This window comes from Alexandromys fortis, unplaced genomic scaffold (assembly GCF_014885135.2).
Source record: "Alexandromys fortis isolate MF-2015 unplaced genomic scaffold, M_Fortis_MF-2015_v1.1 scaffold_72, whole genome shotgun sequence".
Classification (NCBI taxonomy): Eukaryota; Metazoa; Chordata; class Mammalia; order Rodentia; family Cricetidae; genus Alexandromys; species Alexandromys fortis.
The window spans coordinates 9,283,576-9,304,260 of record NW_026067969.1 but is presented as its reverse complement, the minus strand read 5'-3'; the positions used below and the strand labels follow the sequence as shown (position 1 = coordinate 9,304,260).

General features: G+C 46.4%; 1 protein-coding gene across 3 annotated transcripts; it reads left to right on the top strand.

Annotated features, from left to right (window-relative positions):
- The first annotated feature begins 474 nt into the window (after positions 1 to 474).
- On the top strand, positions 475 to 19,195 carry Zbtb43 (zinc finger and BTB domain containing 43). Of its 3 annotated transcripts, XM_050155073.1 has the most exons (4): positions 475 to 617; positions 5,848 to 5,908; positions 8,523 to 8,611; positions 16,041 to 19,195. In XM_050155073.1, exons 3-4 carry the CDS (start codon positions 8,527 to 8,529, stop codon positions 17,465 to 17,467), a joined length of 1,512 nt encoding a protein of 503 aa, XP_050011030.1. In that variant the 5' UTR covers positions 475 to 617; positions 5,848 to 5,908; positions 8,523 to 8,526; the 3' UTR covers positions 17,468 to 19,195. The 3 variants fall into 3 exon arrangements, with proteins under 3 accessions (XP_050011030.1, XP_050011031.1, XP_050011032.1); XM_050155074.1 differs by lacking the exon at positions 8,523 to 8,611; XM_050155075.1 differs by lacking the exons at positions 5,848 to 5,908; positions 8,523 to 8,611 and having other exon boundaries at positions 488 to 617.
- Positions 19,196 to 20,685: the final 1,490 nt, after the last annotated feature.

Here is a 20,685-nt window from a genome sequence, read left to right as displayed (position 1 = left end):
GAGTATGCACCCTACACCAACTGTGGGGACTATGGGGACACATCCTTGCAATCCCGATACTCAAGCGGTGCAGGAATGAGTGAAGTTGAGGCCAACCCGAGCTACAGAATGAGTTCAAAGCCAGCCTGAATTGGGGGGAGGGGGGGGTGAGCGCTCACTTGCCATAGTGTGCCTGTGAAGGTTAGCGGACGACAAGCGAGAGTCAGTTCTTTCACGATGTGTGTTCCAAGGACAGAACCCTGGCCATCAGGCCTTTACCCGCTAATGGCTCGCAGTTCAAAAGAGTTTCGAACTCGAAATTAGCTAACTCTTCTAGACCTGTCACTGCGTCCCTAAACGTGACCTGGGCTAGATCCTATTGCGCAGGCGTCAGCCGCCTCGGCGTGCTCTACTGAAGACCCGCCCCGAAGGGGCTCCTAGAGCATGCGCACACCACAGCGTCGCTGCCGCGCCTCCGGAAGCACTGGCAGTTTCGGGGGCGGGACCGGGAAGCGTTTCCGGGGGGCGGGAGGCTCCGGCGGAAACTGTCCCCGCGGTGGCGGCGGAGACTAAGGCCTTGGTGCGGTCGGTTTGGACGCTCCAGTAGGCTGGAGCTGCGAGCGCGGAGCCCTCGGCAGGTACGGCGGGGTGGGAAGGCTGGCGGCTGCGCGGGAGGTCACGGTCGGGGTCACGAGCGTCGGGGACGCCGGTGTTCACCGCGGGCTCTCCCCGACGGCCGCGACGCGGGACGACGCGGGCCACTTCGCAGCCCCGGGAGTCCCGGCTCAGAGTCCCGAGGCCTCCGGGGCCACCCGGACGACTTCGTGTCCAAGGTCACCCCGCGGCAGGTGCACGAGCGCTTGGAGGATCCGCCCGCGGGGCGACCTCAGGGTCGAGCCACCCACGCGCGCGCGAGCCGACACCGTCGGGGAGAACCTCGCCGCTCTGGGTTTCGTTTCTTTGTCACTCCGTTGTCACCTGTTTTTGTCCCCAACCTGGCTTCTTGTCAGCTGGACTTTCTCTCCACTTCGAACGTCTAGAGCTGACAGTCTCCGGACCTTGTCGCTTTCTCTGTCTTCACCTCGCTTCGGTGTTTCTTGACACTGCTTCTGCCCCTCAGACCGTCCTCTGGGTCAGGGCCCGGATGTCACACTGGCTCCTTGACCATTTGTGTGTTTTTCTCGCTTTGCCAATGTCGTGTTCTTGTTTCTTTCCCTCCCAACTGGGTTTGTTTAGGCAGGGCGGGCCCTGCCTGGACCTCTGAGCCATGGAAGGTGACTCATGACCCCGTGAAACTCGCCCGCCTGGGCGCTGCTCAGTGGCCCGACCACAGTCTGGCCTCAGTTCTGACAGGTGACACCCGGAGCTCCTGGCCCATTTCAGGGTTTAGGCAACCAGTGTATCCTGAACTTCTCTTCCATGTGTTCTGTACAGCTCTCCGCTGTTATTTGCTCTTTCCAGGAATCCCAGATGGCTGTCACGAACTGCCGCACTTTAACCAGGTCAGCGTATCTGTACTCAGAAAGGACCAGGTTGACATCTGCCTTTGAGACCCTTAGCACGGTAGTGGAATTTCTAAGGGCAGCTTAGGGAAGAATTTAGAACCTAAGGGGGGTTCATTTCCTGCTTGTTTCCAAAGGTCCGTCGGAGAGAAGCGAGAAGTGAGGACAAATACAGTTTAAAACTTTTGCAGTGGACTGTCTGGAACAGACAGGACATGAAACAATTGATCAGGTAGCGTGTTGATCAATGTGCACAAAGTGTCAGGAGATAGCAAGAACGTTCTAGAAATGGATTGTATAGAACTGTGTGAATGATGTAGTGTCAGCATGACTTCGCAAAGCAGTTCCAGGGGTGAGTTTTGCCCTGTGTTTATGCTACATCCACACAGCAAAAGGTGCTCTGGAGACCTCTGAAGCTGCTGTACGCACTTCTACAGTGCAGTTTAGAAGCTTGGTTTGGAACTTTTAGTTGAATCCCTTTTGTTGATGTAAACTCTTAACAGCAGCAGGTTCAGCAAAAGGCTTAGAAAAGGAGTCTGGGACCTTAAATTGTTTTAAATCTGCTGGCCCAGTTTTACCTATCTCCCCTCCTTTCCCCCTTGGAATAAATGCAGAAATTTACCCTAAAGGCAACTTGAGAAACACTTTGTCTCTGACTTGCTGAGAACTTGTGAGGCTGAAAGAATACTCCTTTATTAGAGTAAAAAATGGTCTGTTAGCCAGGCGGCTGTGGCGCACACCTTCAATCCCAGCACTGGGGAAGCAGAGGCAGGTGGATCTCTGTGAGTTTGAGGCCAGCCTGGTCTATAAGAGCTAGATCCAGGACAGGCTCCAAAGCCACAGAGAAGCCCTGTCTTGAAAAAAAAAGAAAGAAAATGGTCTGTTATTTCTTCATAGGCTATCCTTTGTTTTTGTTTTTTATGTTTTATAAAAATCTTGCCTGCCTTTAAATTCATTTTCAAATTTTTGTTTTGGGGAATTTTGTTGTTTTGGTTTTTTGTTTGTTTTTTATGATTTTGCTTTTTTGAGACTAGGTTTCTCTGTGTCCTGGCTGTCCTGGAACTCACTTTGTAAAATTGATTGGCCTCAAACTCACAGAGATCCTCCTGCCTCTGTCTCCCGAGTGCTGGGATTACAGATGTGCACCACCACCTCCTGGCTTTGACTTTTAAGTTTTTGAGGTTTAAAGAACAAAATCTATGCACACTCTAGTGCTCTTATTAAAGGAAAAACATAAGCAAATATATATCGATTAAAGTACCCAGTAAACAACCCTGCAGTGGTGGCGCAGGCCTTTAATCCCAGCAGTTGGGAAGCAGAGGCAGGCAGATCTCTGTGAGTTCGAGGCTAGCCTGGTCTACAAGAGCTAGTTCCAGGACAGGCTCCAAAGCTACAGAGAAACCCTGTCTTCAAAACAAAACAAGTACTCAGTAAACTTGTAACAACTATGGGCAGTGGTGGCGCATGCTTTTAATTGGAGCACTCCGGAGGCAGAGACAGCCTCTGTTTAAGGATCTCTCTGTTTGAGGTCAACCTGTCTACTATAGAGGGAGTTCCAGGACAGCCAGGGCTGCACAGAAACCCTGTCTTGACAAACAACTAAAACCTTGTTAACAACATTCTGTGTCCCACTCATCTGAGTACTTAGAATTGTATCCATGGTTCTTCTACACGGAGTAATAGTTTGTGTCGTCAGAAACATTAATCTTCCCAAGAGTGCTTTAGCCATTACTTCAGTAACCATGGGTGTTAACTGCAATGTATGAGCTGGGTGGTAGTGGCGCATGTCTTTATCCTAGCTCTTGGGAAGCAGAGGCTTGTGGGTCGCTATGAGTTTGAGGACAGCCAGGACTACATATCTCAAAATGAAAAACCCTGCAACATATATACTATCTGTTGTAGCCGAGAGAAGCTTGGAACTCCCCGTGTGATGACCTTCAGCTCCTGGTCCTCCTGTTTCCATCACTCATGAGTTAGATTTCCTGCGTGCCAGGCTGCCACACCCAGCTGACGGTCTAAATGTAAAGAAATGGATGCTTCTGTTGGACTGCTTATCTGATCCAATTAGCTCACCAAAACCCTCAGAATGTATCTCAAGATCTTACTGACTTAGACAACAAGCTGCCTCAGATTTCTTTCCTAGCAGAACTTCCTCCCAGAGGTGTGACTTGTGTCACTAACAATAAACTGAGGAAAGTAATTGTCCTTCTACTCCGCAGCTTTAAAGGCAGTAGAACCTGATCCAGCCCAGGAGACCACTCTGACCCAGTATTGGGGTTTGCTAGGAAAAGGGCAACAAACAGGTGGGGCTGCCAGAAAAACAGAATAATTCCTCAGTAGAAAATGGAGTAAGATGGAGAGAAAGCAGTAACAAGGAGAAAGGTCCCAGCAAGCAACCCATTTCAGAGGACCCTTCTCTGAGATCGCCACACCATTATGAATGGTTTGAAGATCAAGGGGGACACTGAGGCAGACTTCTTTGGGGGTAAGGAATGTTCTAGAAAAAGGAGTAACACCATGGATAACGGCCATCAGTATGGCAGGGTCTGATGAGAGAGAGCTTGGGCCTCTGTGGCAGAATGGGGGTCCCATAGGTGTTTTAGAGGAGAGGGGGAGGGCAGTAGATGTTCTCTTTGGCTCTGCAGTGAGTGAGTGCTGCTAGTAGCAGATGAGTAGTCAGATATAACTAAGACTCTTGGGTGATCATAAACTTCTTTCCTGCTGGCCATTCCTGGGGTTGACCAGACAGGAAGGCAAGAATCTATAGAAACACATTGACTGAGTTCAGGAGGGAAAATTATAGTTGTTACAGGAATTGTCACGGTCAGCCAAGGTGGAGGAGCTGTACAAAATGTCCCTGGCCCTGCCTAACATTGACAACCTGGCTTGGCTTTGATAAATTTGACGCCTGGATTCCCCAGCAGCCATGTGACGGAAGGAGAGGACGGACTCCTGCAAGTTGTCTTCTGACCTCCGTGTGTGCTGTGTGCCTTTGTACAACACAGAAAAACAAGTTAAAATGTAATAAAATTTTATTTTAAGATGCCACAGGAACAGAAGCCAAGGTTTTCCATAGGACCCAGCCACAACAAGCTCAAGAGAGGTCTGGGTCTCAGCAGTTTACCCTGAGGCAATACCTGGTTCCAAGAAAGACCACAAACTGAGACTACCCAGGTACCACCCAGGAACAGACCATCCAAAGGAAATTCCTGACGTTCCAGCCATTGGTTGTAGAAAGGATCATCTGCCAGCACACACTCATCACTTTTCACTAGGACACCCCTAGACAAATGTCAGCCAATCAGGGGTCCTGAACCTTAGAAATCCCTCACTGCTACTATAAAAACCCAGCTCTGAGCTCAGGGCTCTCCAATCTTTCCCAAACGTGTGATCGGAGAGCCCAAGTTTGCAAACTTGTGTAAGAATAAAAGGTCAGGCTGGGCGGTGGTGGCACACAGCACACCTTTAATCCCAGCACTCGTGAGGCAGAGGCAGGCGGATCTCTGTGAGTTCGAGGCCAGCCTGGTCTACAAGAGCTAGTTCCAGGACAGGCTCCAAAGCTACAGAGAAACCCTGTCTCAAAAAACCAAAGAAGAAAAAAATAAAAACAAAGGGTCTTGGCTTTTACGTACAGGACTCGGTCTCCTAGTTGCTTTTGGGGGGATTCTGTGATCTGGGCATAACACTTCTAGAATGAAAGTTAATAACTAAAACTTTTGTTTGGAAGGAGTCTTGCTGTGTAGCTCAGACTGGCCCTTAACTCACTCTGAAAGCCTGTGTTGAGCCCTTCAGTTCTGGGATTACAAGTGGGCTAGACAGCAGCAGTCTTGTTGTGTTGTGTTGTGTTATGTTTGTGTTTTGAGATAGGATTTCTCTGTGCAATAGCCCTGGCTGTCTTGGAACTCACTCTAGACCAGGCTGGCCTCGAACTCACAGAGATCTGCCTGCCTCTGAGTGCTGGAGTTAAAGGTGTACGGCACCACCGCCCAGCTGCAGTGCTAATGAGCTTCTCTGTCTGCTCCTCACACACGCTGTTCATCAGGGAAGCACATGTACACAGACTGGCACAGGCATCCTAAATTATTTTTCTGCTTTTATAAGATTATTCTTATTTGCATGTGTGTGCTCAAGTGTCATGTGTATCAGGTACCTGCGGAGGCCAGGAGAGATAATTGCATCCACCTGAAGCTGGAGGTACAGGCAGTTGTGAGTGGGTGCCAGGAACTGAACTCAGATCCTCTGAAAGAACAGCAGGAACTCTTAACCCAGCATTTTAAATTTTGAATATGGTTTTTCCTTTCAGAAATCAGTGTGATTTAATTTAAAACAAAATTGAGAAATGCATTTTCTTTTTCTGTTCATTCAGATTGCTCTTTAATGGCCATGGCATAAGGAACAGTATCACCAGGAAGATAGCTTTGCACTGGGTAAGCTATAAATGTACTAATAATGTAATTTTGAAAAAACTGTTTACTGTTAAATTTCCTGTCAGCAAAAACAATATAGTTTGTCAAGTTTTGTTTCTTGTTTTATTTAAGGTTTTATTTATTTATATATGTGGATGGATGGTTTGCCCTTATGTATGTCTGGTGCTCAGAGAAGCCAGAAGAGGGCATCGGATCCCCTTTGGACTGGAGATGGTTGAGAGTTGCCATATTGGTGCTAGGAGTCAAATCTGGGTCCTCTGCTCTCCAACCCCTTGTCAAGGTTATAAATGGGCTAGGTCAGATGATTCCTCTTAAAAAGAAATACTGCACATTTTAAGGCTAGTCACTGTAGTAATTCCCAATAATAATTTAATTTCATAGAGGAATTTCTGCCACATGATCATTTTTACTTGGAAAAGTATTAGAGTTGGAGTTAAACTTCTGAGGCTGGCCACTTGCGGAGCTGTATGGCCTGAGGAGGTCTTGTCCTGTGAGCTTGGGAGCTTCTCTTTACTCTCTGAACTGAGGAAGCTGTGCAGAGCTCTGCAAGGTTCAGTACAGGCTGCATTTTGTGGGTGCAAAGCATTTGACTAACAAGAGTTTTGGTTGACATGGGGTGTTGGTAGTTTTCTACATTTGTGCCAGATTTTAAATTTCCTAAAGCAGCATTTACTGTTCTTACATGTGCCTTCTGCCGTGAGCATGCAAGTCACCATATGCTCTGATTAAAGACTTCACTGGAGGCTTCAGGACAGGGGCTGGTTGGTCTGCCTCCCTGTTTTGTCACTGTCTATGCTTTGAGGGTGTTTAGTTCCTGCTAAAATGGTGTTTAAGATTTCATGTACAATTTTCTCAGCTGAAGATTAAACAGTGGCCACTGCTCAGCTCTTCAGCATGGGAGGGATGTTAGAAGCATTCTATTTCAGGGAGTCTTCAATAGAAGGCTCTTGGCCTTCTGCTTTATTTTGATTTTATTTTTAATTTTCATCCCTTTTATTTACTTTGTATGTGTGTGGACCTATACCTGCAACATGTGGAGGTCAGAGGACAACTTGGGAAAGCCAAGTTCTCTCCGTCCACCATGTGGATCTTAGGAATTGAACTCAGGTTTTAGGCTTGGCAGCAGGCCCCATTACCCACTGAGCCCTATCTTCTCCTTTAAAAAGCCATTAAACAGGTGAGCGATAATGGCAGGGGCCTTTAAAGCCAGCAGCCCAGAGGCAGGTGGATCTCTGAGTTCCAGGACAGCCTGATCTACAGAGTGAGTTCCAGGACAGCTAGGGCTACATAGAGAAACCCTGTCTGAAAAAAAAAAAAAAGAGAGAGCCATATAGCTTCAATGAATGATGAAGGGAATGAGCTGGGATTGGTGTAATTGTTTTAGAAGACCATTGCTATTGGAGTTTTAAAATTCTGTGCAAGGTGACTTAAAATTGCTGGTTTAAGTCTAAGGTTGACAAATGCTCTGAAGTTTATTAATGAATTGCTCATAATCTAAATTATGGATTACTTAATTTAGCTAGTGTGATGGCACATGCCTATAATCCCATCATTCAAGAGGCAGGAGAGTTGCCCCAAGTTTAAAGCTAGGCTAAGCAATGTACTGAGGCTTGTTTCAAAAGAAGGATTATTTAGGTTATTTGTGAAACATGCTCGTGTTTACCCTCTTTCCTGACCTGCTGCCCCCCGCCTCTCAGACTCGCATTGGCCTGAACATGTGCTTTGGGCTTAAATCTCTCACTCCCTAGACAGCCTTGGGCAAACAAGTGTGTCCCCTTGGTCTTGTCACAATAACTTTCAAGTGTTGTAAGCACAGCGAATGAGGTAGAGAACATGAAGTGCTGTATGCAGTCCCCGTGTCTCTGGAGTCTGCGTCCACTGAGTCACCCTTCACAGATGGGAAATGTTTAGAAAGGGCCGGAGAGATGGCTCAGGGATTAAGAACACGTACTTCTCTTGCAGAGAAGAGTTCAGTCCCCCAGCACCCACATTGCATAGTTCCCAGCTGCCTGTTAATCCGGCTCCTGGAATCAAGTGTCAGTTTCTGGCCTACAGAACACCTGTGCTCACATGCATAAGCCCACGAAAGACACACATACATATGTAGTTAAAAATACAGTAAAGTGCCTGTCGGTGGTGGCTCACGCCTTTAATCCCAGGACTCGGGAGGCAGAGGCAGGTGAATCTCTTGAGTTCGAGAACAGCCAGGGTTACACAGAGAAACCTTGTCTTGAAAAACAAAATTAGGGTAAATCTTTTTAAAAATATGGCAACAGTATTGCTCAAGTGGAGATATTCTTGCCCTCCCCTAAGCAGTGCAGTCTGACACTGTTCACCAGCATGTCAGGGGTTATGAGTGGTCTTAAGATCTTAAAATATTTTTGAAGACTTGAGTAGGTGGTATTGTAAATACTCAGTTTTCTTCAGATGACTTGAGCATCCCCAGAGTTTTGAAGTTGGAGGGATAGTCCAAGAACCAATCCCCAAGATACTGTGAGACAGTTGTGTTTGTATACATCCTTATATATGTATTGTTTATATGTTGATAAACAGCTGCTGTTCTATTAATAATGACATTTTCCTGGTTACCCAGTGTTGCATTAACTTTTCCTAGGGAGATGCGAGCAAACGAGTATTCATCCCAGATAGGGCACCAAGGACAGAACAGAGTACGATTCCACCAAAGTCCAACTTGGCGAACCAGTGAGTTTATTGGGCTTGCTTACAGAGCGTGGGTGAGGGGTACTTAGAGGACCACGGGCAGGTTCCATCCCCCCATGGAAGCTGCATTATGGAGTCTCCTATCAATTGACCTCTCACCTCATTTAGTTCACTTGGAGAGTTGGGAGCATGAGGAGATTGATGGTCTTAGACCCCCCCCCCCAGTCATGTTCTCGAGAAAATCAACAGCTCTTTTATAGTCCTGTTTGTCATTGTTCTTTTGTTTATTGGTAGCCATAGCTATGTGGCCAAGGTATTTCTTGCTCCAAAATGGGATTATGTTCTGCCTGGAGGTAAAACCCACAGACATTCACAGTTTGCATTGGCAATTGGGCATGGTGGCCTGCATCTGTTATATCAGCCCTCGGGATGCTGAAGTGGGAGAATGGAGACTGAGGCTTCCTAGGCTATGTAGCTAGACCCATCTCAAAAAAAAAAATAGACATTGGTACCTCGTTTTACCTTGTATTACTCTGTAAAATGAAATGAAAACAATTCATGGGCTGAAATGAAGCCCTGAAGATGCTTGGCTATCATGTGTGAAGCCCTGGACTTAGGTCCTAGCTCCTAGTATCTTAAATTCAGTAAAGATTAAGATGTCCATTTTAGTATTTTCACATATTTGCCTATAACCTTCAAAGCTGAATTGTAGAATTTCTGACCACCCTAAAAAAATATCCATTTTTCTTTGTTTTTAAGGTTTGTTTTGTTGTTATTTGTTTTTTTTTTGTTTTGTTTTTTTGTTTTGTTTTTGAGACAGGGTTTCTCTATATAGCTCTGTTAGTCCTGGAATTTGTTTATAGACAGGGCTGGCCTCAAACTCACAGAGATTCACCTGCCTCTGCTGGAATTAAGGGTGTGTGCCACCATACCCGACAAAATCCCCAGTCGTTAAAGTGGCTGAGACCATGCCTGTGGCTCAGCTCTTCCTGCCTGGGTAGACAGCGGGGATCAGGTCTACTAGAAAGTGGTGGTTTTGAAATACCAGTTTCTGGGCTGTGCCGCCATCGCAATCTCTGTCTGACTCTTGACATGAGACAGAAACTCTGGGTTTTTCTCTTTAACAACAGACTTGGAATTAGAGAGGGACTGAGCCAGAGTCCAACTCCAAAACCAGCTCTATATACTTATGAATATAAATAAACAAAAAATATTTGTAAACATTATTACTTACGGAACCTATTCGATTTTCTTGGTAATCCATATTGGGTAGTAATTTTTTCCATCTGTCAGTATTCAAATATCCAGGGTCCCTTGAATTTTTGAAGATGAGTGTTGTCCTGCAGGGATAAGAACAGAACCCTGCCCCCATTCTAACCTTCCTCTATCTCTAGTTTCTGACAGTCACTAATCCGCTTTCTAAATTTGCTTTGAATGTGTCTTTTTGAAATGGAATGATGAAAATGTGTCCCTTTGTGTCTAGCTCCTTCCTTTCTCTTTCCATATCCTGCCTCCCTCCCACTAATTTCTTCCTCCTCCTCTCTCTTAATTCATGCTGCCTGTGCACTGCACTGCACTGCGGGAGCCAGCCACTTCCCAGCCCTAGCTCCTTGTCCTTGACTCCAGGGCCCTCCCATGTTGACACCTTGTTCTTCCTTATTGCCAGGTGGATGTGCTGTATTTTATGTAGTCATTGCTTGATACACACTTTTATTCTTTAATAATACTGCTATAGACAGTCATGCATGAGCTTTGATATGAACATCATGTGTTCGCTTCTGCTGGGCTCAAAAGTAGAATTGTTGGATTACATCTGTTTAACTGTTTGAGAAACTCCCAACCCCCTTTCTACATCTTTTTAACCATTTCATGCCAACTAGCAAGTGTGTATAATGGTTCTACTCTTCATAGGATACTACTGACAGTTGTTCATGTCTTATTTTTCATGCCATCTTAGTGGGTGACTAAAGGGTCCCTTGTAGTTTTGTTCTAGGGATGAGGGAAAGTGTACTGGGCATGAAACCAGGTACCGTGAAGATGGCAGACAGGTGCATTCCAGCACATAGTTGCTCTGCTGGTGCTGAACATTGTCCATGAGAGTCTTGCTCTTTGAAGAAATGCCTTTCAGACTCCTTGTCCGTTCTTTTCTATCGGGTTGTTTAATACTGAATGTAGGCTTTGTTCGTACTCGGTACAGCTTATTCATAATACCATGCAAATGCAGTCTCCCCTTCTGTGCGTGCTTTCTTCATTTTATTGATGGCACCACTTAAGGCTCACAGCACTGTAGCTTCCTGCCCACCAAGTCTTTAAATCCTATCGTTGTCTCCCTCTATTTTCCAGACACACCTTTCTCTCTCTCATGACATGGTTTCTCTGTGTAGCTTTTTGGAGCCTCTCCTGCCACTCGCTTTGTAGACCAGGCTAGCTTCAAACTCAGAGATCTGCCTGCCTCTGTGTGTGCCACCACCACCCAGCCAGCCATACTATTTTTATTACTTAAGTGTGGACTGTATTAAGCCTTGCAGTTAGCCCTAACTTCAGACTTCTCCAGGTCACACTCCAATCAGGAAGGGAAATCAGGGCAGGAACTCAAGGCAGGAACCATGGAATACTACTTACTGTATGCTCTGCTAATTGCTTATACAACCCAAGGCTTCCTGCCTAGAGATGGTGCCACCCACAGTAGTCTGGGCCCTCCCACAACAATTAATAATCAAGGCACTTCCCCACACACATGGCCACAGGTCAATCTGATTCAGGTATTTCCTGTTAAGGCTTTCCTCTCAGAGGGCTCTAGGCTGTCTATACAGTTAAGGCAGACTAGGACACTCAGCCTTGCTGGGAGGATGAGGCATTGTTAGTTCTCCATAGTTAGGTGCTGTCAGGACTGTCTGGAGCAGGAAGTGCAGGTGCTGGTCAGGGCAGCATCTCTTCTCCCAGGTTCCATCTCCAGTAGCTCTAATTTCTTAAAGCTCTGGCTCACAGCTCATGCCATTCTCTAGGATTTTGAGTTTATCTCATTTTTCATATCTCTTGGATTATTTCCATAAAAACGTTGCATGTTAGAAGAATGAGAGCCCTATCTCCATGTCTGGTGGCTCCAAACTTCATAGTGCTAAGACCTTGTGACCATATGCTACCCCATCCTGGGTTCTTCTTGTGGTAGTTTCAGGCTTTGCTTGAATGACATGCTGGGCATGTTTGTTCCCACTCATAGATTTTTTTTTTAATTTATTAAAGATTTCTGTCTCTTCCCCACCTCCGCCTCCCCTTTCCCTCCCCCTCCCCCAGTCAAGTCCCCCTCCCTCGTCAGCCCAAAGAGCAATCAGGGCTCTCCGCCCTGTGGGAAGTCCAAGGACCACCCTCCTCCATCCAGGTCTCATAAGGTGAGCATCCAAACTGCCTAGGCTGATTTTTTTAAAGATTTTATTTGTTTGTTTATTGTGCATACAACATTCTGCCTTCATGTCTGCCCACATGCCAGAAGCCCAGATCTCATTACAGATGGTTGTGAGCCACCATGTGGTTGCTGGGAATTGAACTCATGACCTCTGGAATAGCAGCCAGTGCTCTTAACCACTGAGCCATCTCTCCAGCCCCCCCACTCATAGATTATAAACCCCATAAGAATGGTAATGTTAGCTGGGTGGTGGTGGCACATGCCTTTAATCCCAGTACTCAGGAGGTAGAGGCAGGAGGATATCTGAATTTGATTCCAGCCTGGTCTACAGAGTGAGTGCCAGGACAGGCTCCAAAGCTACAGAGAAACCCTGTATTGAGTAGGGGGTACACACCTTTAAGGTAGGCAGATATCTGTAAGTTCCAAGGCCAGCCAGGGCTACACAGAGAAACGCTTTCTCAGAAGAAAAAAAAATAGTAATGATTCTTGATGGTCTTTGATGTTCCCCATATTTTGCATTCAGGGTGTTTTATTGGCTTTTAAGGAATCTTGGAACTGATTTTTTATTTTTTTAGCCAATTGAAACAGCTGCTATATTCTAAACCAGCCTCAGCCACATCTACCCTGACTAAGAGACAAGGACAGTTACCACCTTGACACAGCTAAACAAGCATGGCATGTTTTCTAGTTATTTTTTCCCTTTGTGGTGAGATATGTTATCTTCAGTTAACTGTTGATTATTTAAGGCAGTCTCACTATGTAACCCAAGTGGGCGTCAGGCTCACAGTCATCCTTCCTAGGTTTCCATGCTGGACTTACAGGTGTGTACCCCTTTGTCTGTGCCCAGCTTTTTATTGACTGTGATTTCAGAGGCATGAGTACAGGCAGTGTTTGGCAACCAACACTGTCCTGGTTCCCTTTTGCAGATTTTCAGTCTCCTTGATGAAGGAATTTTAAGATAATCCAGGAAGCTTGAAGAACATTTTAATAGACAGAGGAAGAACAGGATAGGCAGACTGAATCTTGGAGCATGCTGGGGGCGGAGGGACGAATAAGAGAGATGAAGATAGCAGACAGGTTCAGTAATGGAGAACAGCAAGCACTTGTGTGAAGTGGGGTGTCTTCAAAGTAAGGATAAGAAAGCTCCAGATTGGGGCAAGCATGCTTTGGATTTGAGTCAATAGTAGTAAGAGATAGGAAGGTAGAAAACTAGGTAGACCGTTTGAAATTCTCCAAGCTGTGGTTGCATTGGGGGAGGAGCTTCTGGCCTATATATTATTGCTCCTCTCCATCTCCTTAAAGTGTATCAGCTTTCCTGAGGGGTGATCTGGTAAGCCCAGTTGGATTAAGGAAAGGACAGTACTGTGTAATGTTTAGAATGGCTTGTATCCACTGGTGGGAACTGGTCCCCCCCCCTCCCTTTCTATTCTGTTCTTGAAACAGGTTTCTCTGTGTAATCTGCCTCAGCCTTCCAAATGCCTGAGATTAAAGGCTTGCACCAACGCACCCACCCAACATGTTCTTTTTTTTTTTTTTTTTTTTGGATCAAGAGGTAGTAACTTTTTCTTAATGGGCCTCAACCAAGCCCTGATAACCCCATCTTCCTCCCTTTCATATGGCATCTGTGATGCTTTCCTGTCTCAAAATCCGTGTTACCAGGGAAATGGGAGATGGGGGTCCAGAGCTGATCTTAAGGGAAGTCTGTCTTCAAGCATCAATTTCTTATTCACAGAACAGCTGCTATAATATTCTACTCCTGGTTTCTAGTTTAACACTGTCCTCCTGCTTTCTGGAAGAAATACCCAAGAGCCTCTCCACCCAGATACCCCCAGCTCAGACTGCACTTTTGGAATTTACATAGACACCTGTCAGCCATGCAAATGCATGGTCTGTATTTCCTTTACAAACTAGAACACCTGCCTGGAAGTAGTGAAGCCCCCTTTAAACCCAGCCCTCAGGAGGCAGAGTCAGCTGGATCTCTGAGTTTGAGGCCAGCCTGGTCTACAGAGCCAGTTCCTGGGGCTGCACAGAGAAACCTGTCTCAGAAAAATAACAAAACTTAGAACACATCTAAACAGTTTGTTTTATGTTCATTTTTATTTTAAGCTATTATGAAATGTTTTAGGATGTATAAAACCATAAGTTAATGTCTTGTCCAAAAAGCACTGTCTTATCTAAAGATTATTAATGACTGGTCCAGCATTCTGATCTCCTTGGAGTAGACAGGGTGATATGAGAAGCCTGTGGGGAAAAAACTATAGGCTTTGGATTTAACATTGACCTGGATTCATCTCTCCACTTAGTTAAAACAAGCTTTTAACTTTGGGAAAATTGCTTAAAATAACTGAACTTAAGAACATCAAGCCCTGCATTTGCCAAATAGTTTTAAGTAGAGGACTGACCTGGAGCTCAGTGACAGCCCACTCACCCAGCACAAAATCAGCCCTGGGAGAACAGGAAGAAAGGAGGAAGAGCCAGGTGTGGTGGTGCACACCTTTAGTTCCAGCAATCAAGAGGTAGAGGCAGGCAGAGTTTGAAACCAGCCTGGTTTACATAGTTGGGGGAGGAGGCTGGACACCAAAGCAAAACTGCATGGAAAACCGCATTTGACATAGAGTAATATATTTTTGTTTTGTTTTTTAGACAGGATTTCTTTGTGTAACAGTTCTGGCTGTCCTGGAACTAGGTCTGAGATCAGGCTACCCTTGAACTCACAGAGATCCTCCTGCCTCTGCTCCAAGTGCTGGGATTAAAGACATGTGCCACACCCAGCTCCACATTAAGAGCACCTCAGTTTCTTCACTTGTCATTGCTCCTGTCACTCTAGAATGACTTCTGAGGACTCACAGGATGATACAGGGTTATAAGGAAGATGTTTAAGAACTATTTTAAGAGCCGGGCAATGGTGGTGCACGCCTTTAATCCCAGCACTTGGGAGGCAGAGGCAGGCGGATCTCTGTGAGCTCGAGACCAGCCTGGTCTACAAGAGCTAGTTCCAGGACAGGCTCCAAAGCCACAGAGAAACTCTGTCTCGAAAAACCAAAAAAAAAAAAAAAAGAATTATTTTAAGAGATGGTTCAATTGGTAAACTGTCCAGCAGACATGCGGACCCCAAGAGTGACCTGTATTCAGCCTGTAGTGTTTCCTAGTGCTAAAAGACCAGTCATAGAATTTCCCCGATTCTGTCTCCAGCACCATCTCCCTCAGTTCTTCCCTGAACTCCAAACCAGTTGTCTCTTTCTTTGTGTCTGTTTTGTGTCTGTGTGTACACACGTGTGCGTGCTTGTGTGTAGAAATGCCTTAGTTGAGACAGGTCCTTTTACTGAACCTGGTGCTAACTGGCTAGACTGACTGGCCCCAGAGCTGAGGAGGGTCATCCTCCTGCCCTCACCCTGCTGTGTTAGGGGTTACAGTCATCAGCTGCTAGGCTCATCTTTTTTCTTGGGTCCCGGGGAGCCAAACACTTATCCTCATGCTCATGGGTCTGCGACTGTTCATCTCTGTCTGGAGAACCTTTGCAGAGGCATTTCCGTCTTCCCACAGTTCAGTTCTTCACTCCTCTTTTCCTTTGGAGTGTGCGTGGAGATGGAACCCAGAGACATACATGCTAAGCAAGCATTCTGTCTCCTCTCTCTCCGCAGCTGCACCCCAACCCCCACCCATAGTCTTGTTCCTCCTTGGCCCTTCCCACAGTCCTGTTGTCGTCCCCCCTCCCCATAAATGAAAGTCAAGGATTACAAATGAGTTGTTTTGATAAGAATGTGTTTGTTTTTATTAGAAATACTTACTTTGTTTTGCTTAGGGGATTTATATGCTCACAGATGTATTCACTGTGAATTCTGCCTCCTCACCCACAGATGGACAAAATGGCAAGCTGTAGAGATGGTAGCTGGTTCTTCCTTTTGGCACTCTTGAACCTACAGACCTATCTCAGGATTGACTTCTGTGGATGAGTGCCCAAAGGCTAGAGGACTTGATGGAATCTGGGACCCGTCTTAGTGTGCTGTGCGATGGCTAGATGGGCTTCTTTGGCGCTGGAGTTGGTGCTAACGTTTCTTTCTCTTGCAGCACTGAACAGAATTGGTGATGAAATGGAGCCTGGAACAAACTCTTTTCGAGTAGAGTTTCCAGATTTTTCCAGTACCATTCTTCAGAAACTAAACCAGCAGCGACAACAAGGACAGTTATGTGACGTCTCCATTGTAGTCCAAGGCCACATTTTCCGGGCACACAAAGCCGTTCTTGCTGCCAGTTCACCCTACTTTTGTGACCAAGTACTCCTAAAAAACAGTAGGAGAATTGTTTTGCCTGATGTGATGAACCCAAGAGTGTTTGAGAACATTCTTCTATCTAGCTACACAGGACGCCTTGTGATGCCTGCTCCAGAAATTGTTAGTTACTTAACAGCAGCCAGCTTCCTGCAGATGTGGCATGTGGTGGACAAGTGCACTGAGGTTCTGGAGGGAAACCCCACAGTTCTGTGTCAGAAACTAAATCATGGCATTGACCACCAGTCTCCCAGTAGCAGTAACTACAATGGCCTGGTAGAGAGCTTTGAGCTGGGCTCTGCGGGGCATACTGACTTCCCCAAAGCACAGGAACTGAGGGATGGTGAGAATGAAGAGGAAAGCACCAAAGATGAGCTGTCATCTCAGCTCACTGAGCAAGAGTACTTGCCCAGTAACTCGTCCACAGAGCATGACCGACTGAGCACCGAGATGGCAAGCCAGGATGGGGAGGAGGGGGCCAGCGACAGCGCTGAGTTCCACTACACCCGGCCTCTGTACAGCAAGCCCAGCATAATGGCTCACAAACGCTGGATCCACGTGAAGCCTGAGCGCCTGGAACAGGCGTGTGAGGGCATGGATGTCCATGCGGCCTATGACGAGCACCAGGTCACCGAGTCCATTAACACCATGCAGACAGAGCACTTGGTCCAGCCTTCAGGAGTGGAGGAAGACTTCCAGGTTGTGGAGAAGAAAGTGGAAGCAGAGTTTGATGAGCAAGCAGAAGAGAGCAACTATGACGAACAGGTGGACTTCTATGGCTCCTCCATGGAAGAGTTTTCTGGAGAAAGGTTGGATGGGAACCTAATTGGGCATAGACAGGAGGCTGCCCTCGCAGCCGGCTACAGTGAGAATATTGAAATGGTGACGGGGATAAAAGAAGAGGCGTCCCACTTAGGATTCTCAGCCACTGACAAGCTGTATCCTTGTCAGTGTGGGAAAAGTTTCACACACAAGAGTCAGCGAGATCGACACATGAGCATGCACCTCGGTCTTCGCCCTTATGGCTGTGGTGTCTGTGGTAAGAAATTCAAAATGAAGCACCATCTCGTGGGTCACATGAAAATTCATACAGGCATAAAGCCCTACGAATGTAATATCTGTGCAAAGAGATTTATGTGGAGGGACAGTTTCCACAGGCATGTGACTTCTTGTACCAAGTCCTATGAAGCTGCAAAGGCTGAGCAGAATACAACTGAGGCTAACTAAAAATAGGGTCTGGCCCTTGAGTGGCATGCACAAAAATAAACTATGGTAATTAATGCAAATCTGGGCACAGATGATGCGTGCCACTTGCTATTATGAGAGAAGCTTAAAAAGAAAAAAAAGGAAGATATTTCTGAAAGACCAGCTCTAAGTAGGCCAATTAAAAAAATTTAATTCCTCAAATTTATATGTTCTGGTCCTGGTCTAGAATGGATGATGGGGATAAGTTCACCCAGTGCCCAGCTGGCAAGACAGCCTTTCCAGCTAGCAGTGACTGAGGCAGTGGACTTGGTGGCAGACTAACCCACCAGTGCACTCAGGTGGTAGCAGTTTTCTATCATGCAGTGCCCTGGGGTCAGGGTGCTGCAGGGTGCTGCTCCTGGTGGCTGCAGAGTTGTGAGGCTTTGCGTTGGTAGTGCATCACTGGATGCTACTCTACTCGAGACTACAGCAGCCTGACTCCTGGGCTGAGATGTGAACAGAGCTCTTTCATGTCTAGTTTCATGCTTTCTAAAGTTCTAGCTGAAACTATGGTGATGTTAGATAGACCTGAGTCCAAAACAGGTGACATGGCTCCTGTCATAGTGCTGCAGACTCTTGACAAAGCACGATTGTGTGTTTAGTTCTAATTGGGGGTGAACCATTGTGTCTCCTTTTAAGTCTATGGGTGACAGAGATAGGTGTTTCTAGTTGGTTTGTAACCCTAAGCTTCCTCATTTAATGGTAGCATCCGGGCTAGACTTCCAGCCTGCAGTGACTCAACACAGTACTGGCAGTGTCCTGTGGCCCCCTGCCTTAGATCATGGTGCTTCCCAACAAGGGTTAGCCAGGGATGCATGACTAAGAGTTACCTGTGAGCGGGACACTCCCATGCTCAGAGTGAGAGAGAGTGTTGGCAGAGGCAGCAACTTATAAACAGAAGGCTATACTTGAGAAAAGTCTCAAAAATACACTGGTCTGGGGGATGTGGTTTTAGAGGGTACACTGAACAACACTGTCACTCAGCTCCTTATGAGACCAGGAATGTGAGTTCAAAGTGGGAAGAGAGTCCTACCTTGAGCAACGTCATCTAACAGATGATGTTCCGTAGTCGGAGAGAAAGCTGTACACATCCAAGTCCCAGTAGCTTATACCCGCTCAGGGAAGAAAGGCCGCTCACCCTGCATGGCCTGATCTGCCTGGAGTTGGAAAGAAGTCTTGTGTTTAAGCATGTGATAGGCCTGAGGCTCTTACTGGGTTGTCTAGTGTGCTTTTCTTGACTAGGATAGCATTCTGACCAAAGGCAGCTCAGGGGAGAAAGGGTCTTTGTCAGCTTACACTACCACGTCACAATCCATTCCTGACGGATTTTCAGCAGGAACTTGAATATTGACAGGCAAGACTATCAACCACAGATGTGCCCACAGGTTGCTCTGATTTGGGCAATCCCTCAACTGAGACCCCCTTCCCAGATAACTAGGCCACGTTAAATTGTCAGAGCAAGCTAGACAACAGGGCAGGGTGTTGCTCCTATGTCATCTATTATTATTGCTAAGTAGAAACTTCTTTTTCTTAAAATAAAAATTATTTTTCTTGGCTTTGGGGTGAAATTTTGTTTTTAAAGTTTGTCTTTCTCTAATGTGACAGACATTTCTGGCAAGGGTTTCTGATCATAAGGCTTCTGACACCTTTGACCTTTGTTTGAAAAGGGGAAAGAAAATTGGGACTGCCAGTAAATGCTTATGATCAAGATTGTGAAACAGGGATCTATTTATGAACACTGTATCAATCTTGGTATACAAAAGCACTTTGTATTTAAAACTTTGTTATAAGTATAGGTGTAGTTGGTTTTTTTTTTTTTTTAACCTAGAAACTAGATAATTACCTCTTAGTGGTTTGGTACGTTCAGATGATCTCCCATCTCCCAGGGTGGAAATCTGCCAGTCAGCGGTGGTCCTCTGTGGTCCTAAGAAGTGCATGGAGGGGACTGTACAGTCAGCTCACACTTGCCTCCTAGTCTCACGGAGAGGCCAGTGGGTTTAGGGATGACCCTGAGATGTGTGAGGATGAAGTCTTTGCAGCGAACCATTCTGTAGTCAGGAGCTGCTCCCACCCCTGCATGCATGGTGACAAAGCTTTTCAGCTGGAGTGGGGCAGACCCTGTGAATAGGTAGGGTGTCCTAGGTCCAGGAGGCAGAGAAGTAACCATAGTCTAGGCATTAATTAAATTGAGGCTTCTGACCTGCCTTTCCCATCAGGGGTCCTTCCTAGCACCCGGCTGTGCTGTGGTGCTGGTCTCCTCACCACTGCCTTAGGAAAGCCCCGCCCTTCCAGACAAGCTTGAATAGTTGTGGACAACACTGTCCCGCGTTCAGGGACTTCACAGTGGCCCACCAGTAAGGTGTTTGTTATCTACTTTGAGCCTTGACTTCTCCAGTCCTTATAGGAAAGGGCTTCCAGGCCCCCCTGGTTGCATTTCACAATCTGCATGCACACGCACCATGCCTTCATTCTTGGATGCACACGTCAGTGAGCTGCACGGTCCAGCTCCTCATGTGCCCTTGTTCTGAGCCCTGGCCCATTGCCTGGGATTTCTAGAGCTCACCTTCTCTGGCCTGGTTCTTAAACCTGCCCTAAAGGATTCCCTCCATTGCAGGGGCGTTTACTGAACTACTCTGACCCTGAACCGGCTTCTGGCTACGCTACAAAGGGTGGCACACCCTGAGCTGGTGTTGAAGGGAAGGTGAGGAACAAAGGCTGTGCTGCATTCTGGGAAATGTGTGCTGCTGCAGGGTCCCCAGGGTCGGGCTGAAGCTTTGCCTCTCCCACTGTGGGAATGCTGGGGACCAAGGGCAGGGTTGCCCTTGGCCTCCTGTGCTTTAGGTTGCTTTGGTAACTAACACTATCTAATAAATCCAGGGTTGCTTTGGGTTTTTTCTTTTTTTCTCTGCCATTTACATATTTAAAGGTACTAGTTTCTAATTGCAAATCTCTACTGACAGCACCCTGTGGGAACATGCTGGAACACCTTTGCAAATGTGATTTTTTTCTTTTTAAATGTTGCTTGAAGCCTGTGTCATGTCAGTTGCTGCTGCCTCTTTTCTTTTTATGAGGTTCCCAATGTTTCTTCCAGAAAGTTACTTTATTTATGCAAGTCAGGTGACTCTTAGGCCACAGAACCGTGGGGTGATAAGCAGATTGTCATTAGGTGCATATCATGGATACTTGTGAACGCCTGTGTT

Coding starts and splice junctions, on each gene's coding strand:
- Zbtb43 (XM_050155073.1), top strand. CDS start 8,527: ATGCGAGCAAACGAGTATTCATCCCAGATAGGGCACCAAGGACAGAAC. Junction 8,612..16,040: donor AAGTCCAACTTGGCGAACCA/GTGAGTTTATTG, acceptor TTTCTCTTGCAG/CACTGAACAGAATTGGTGAT.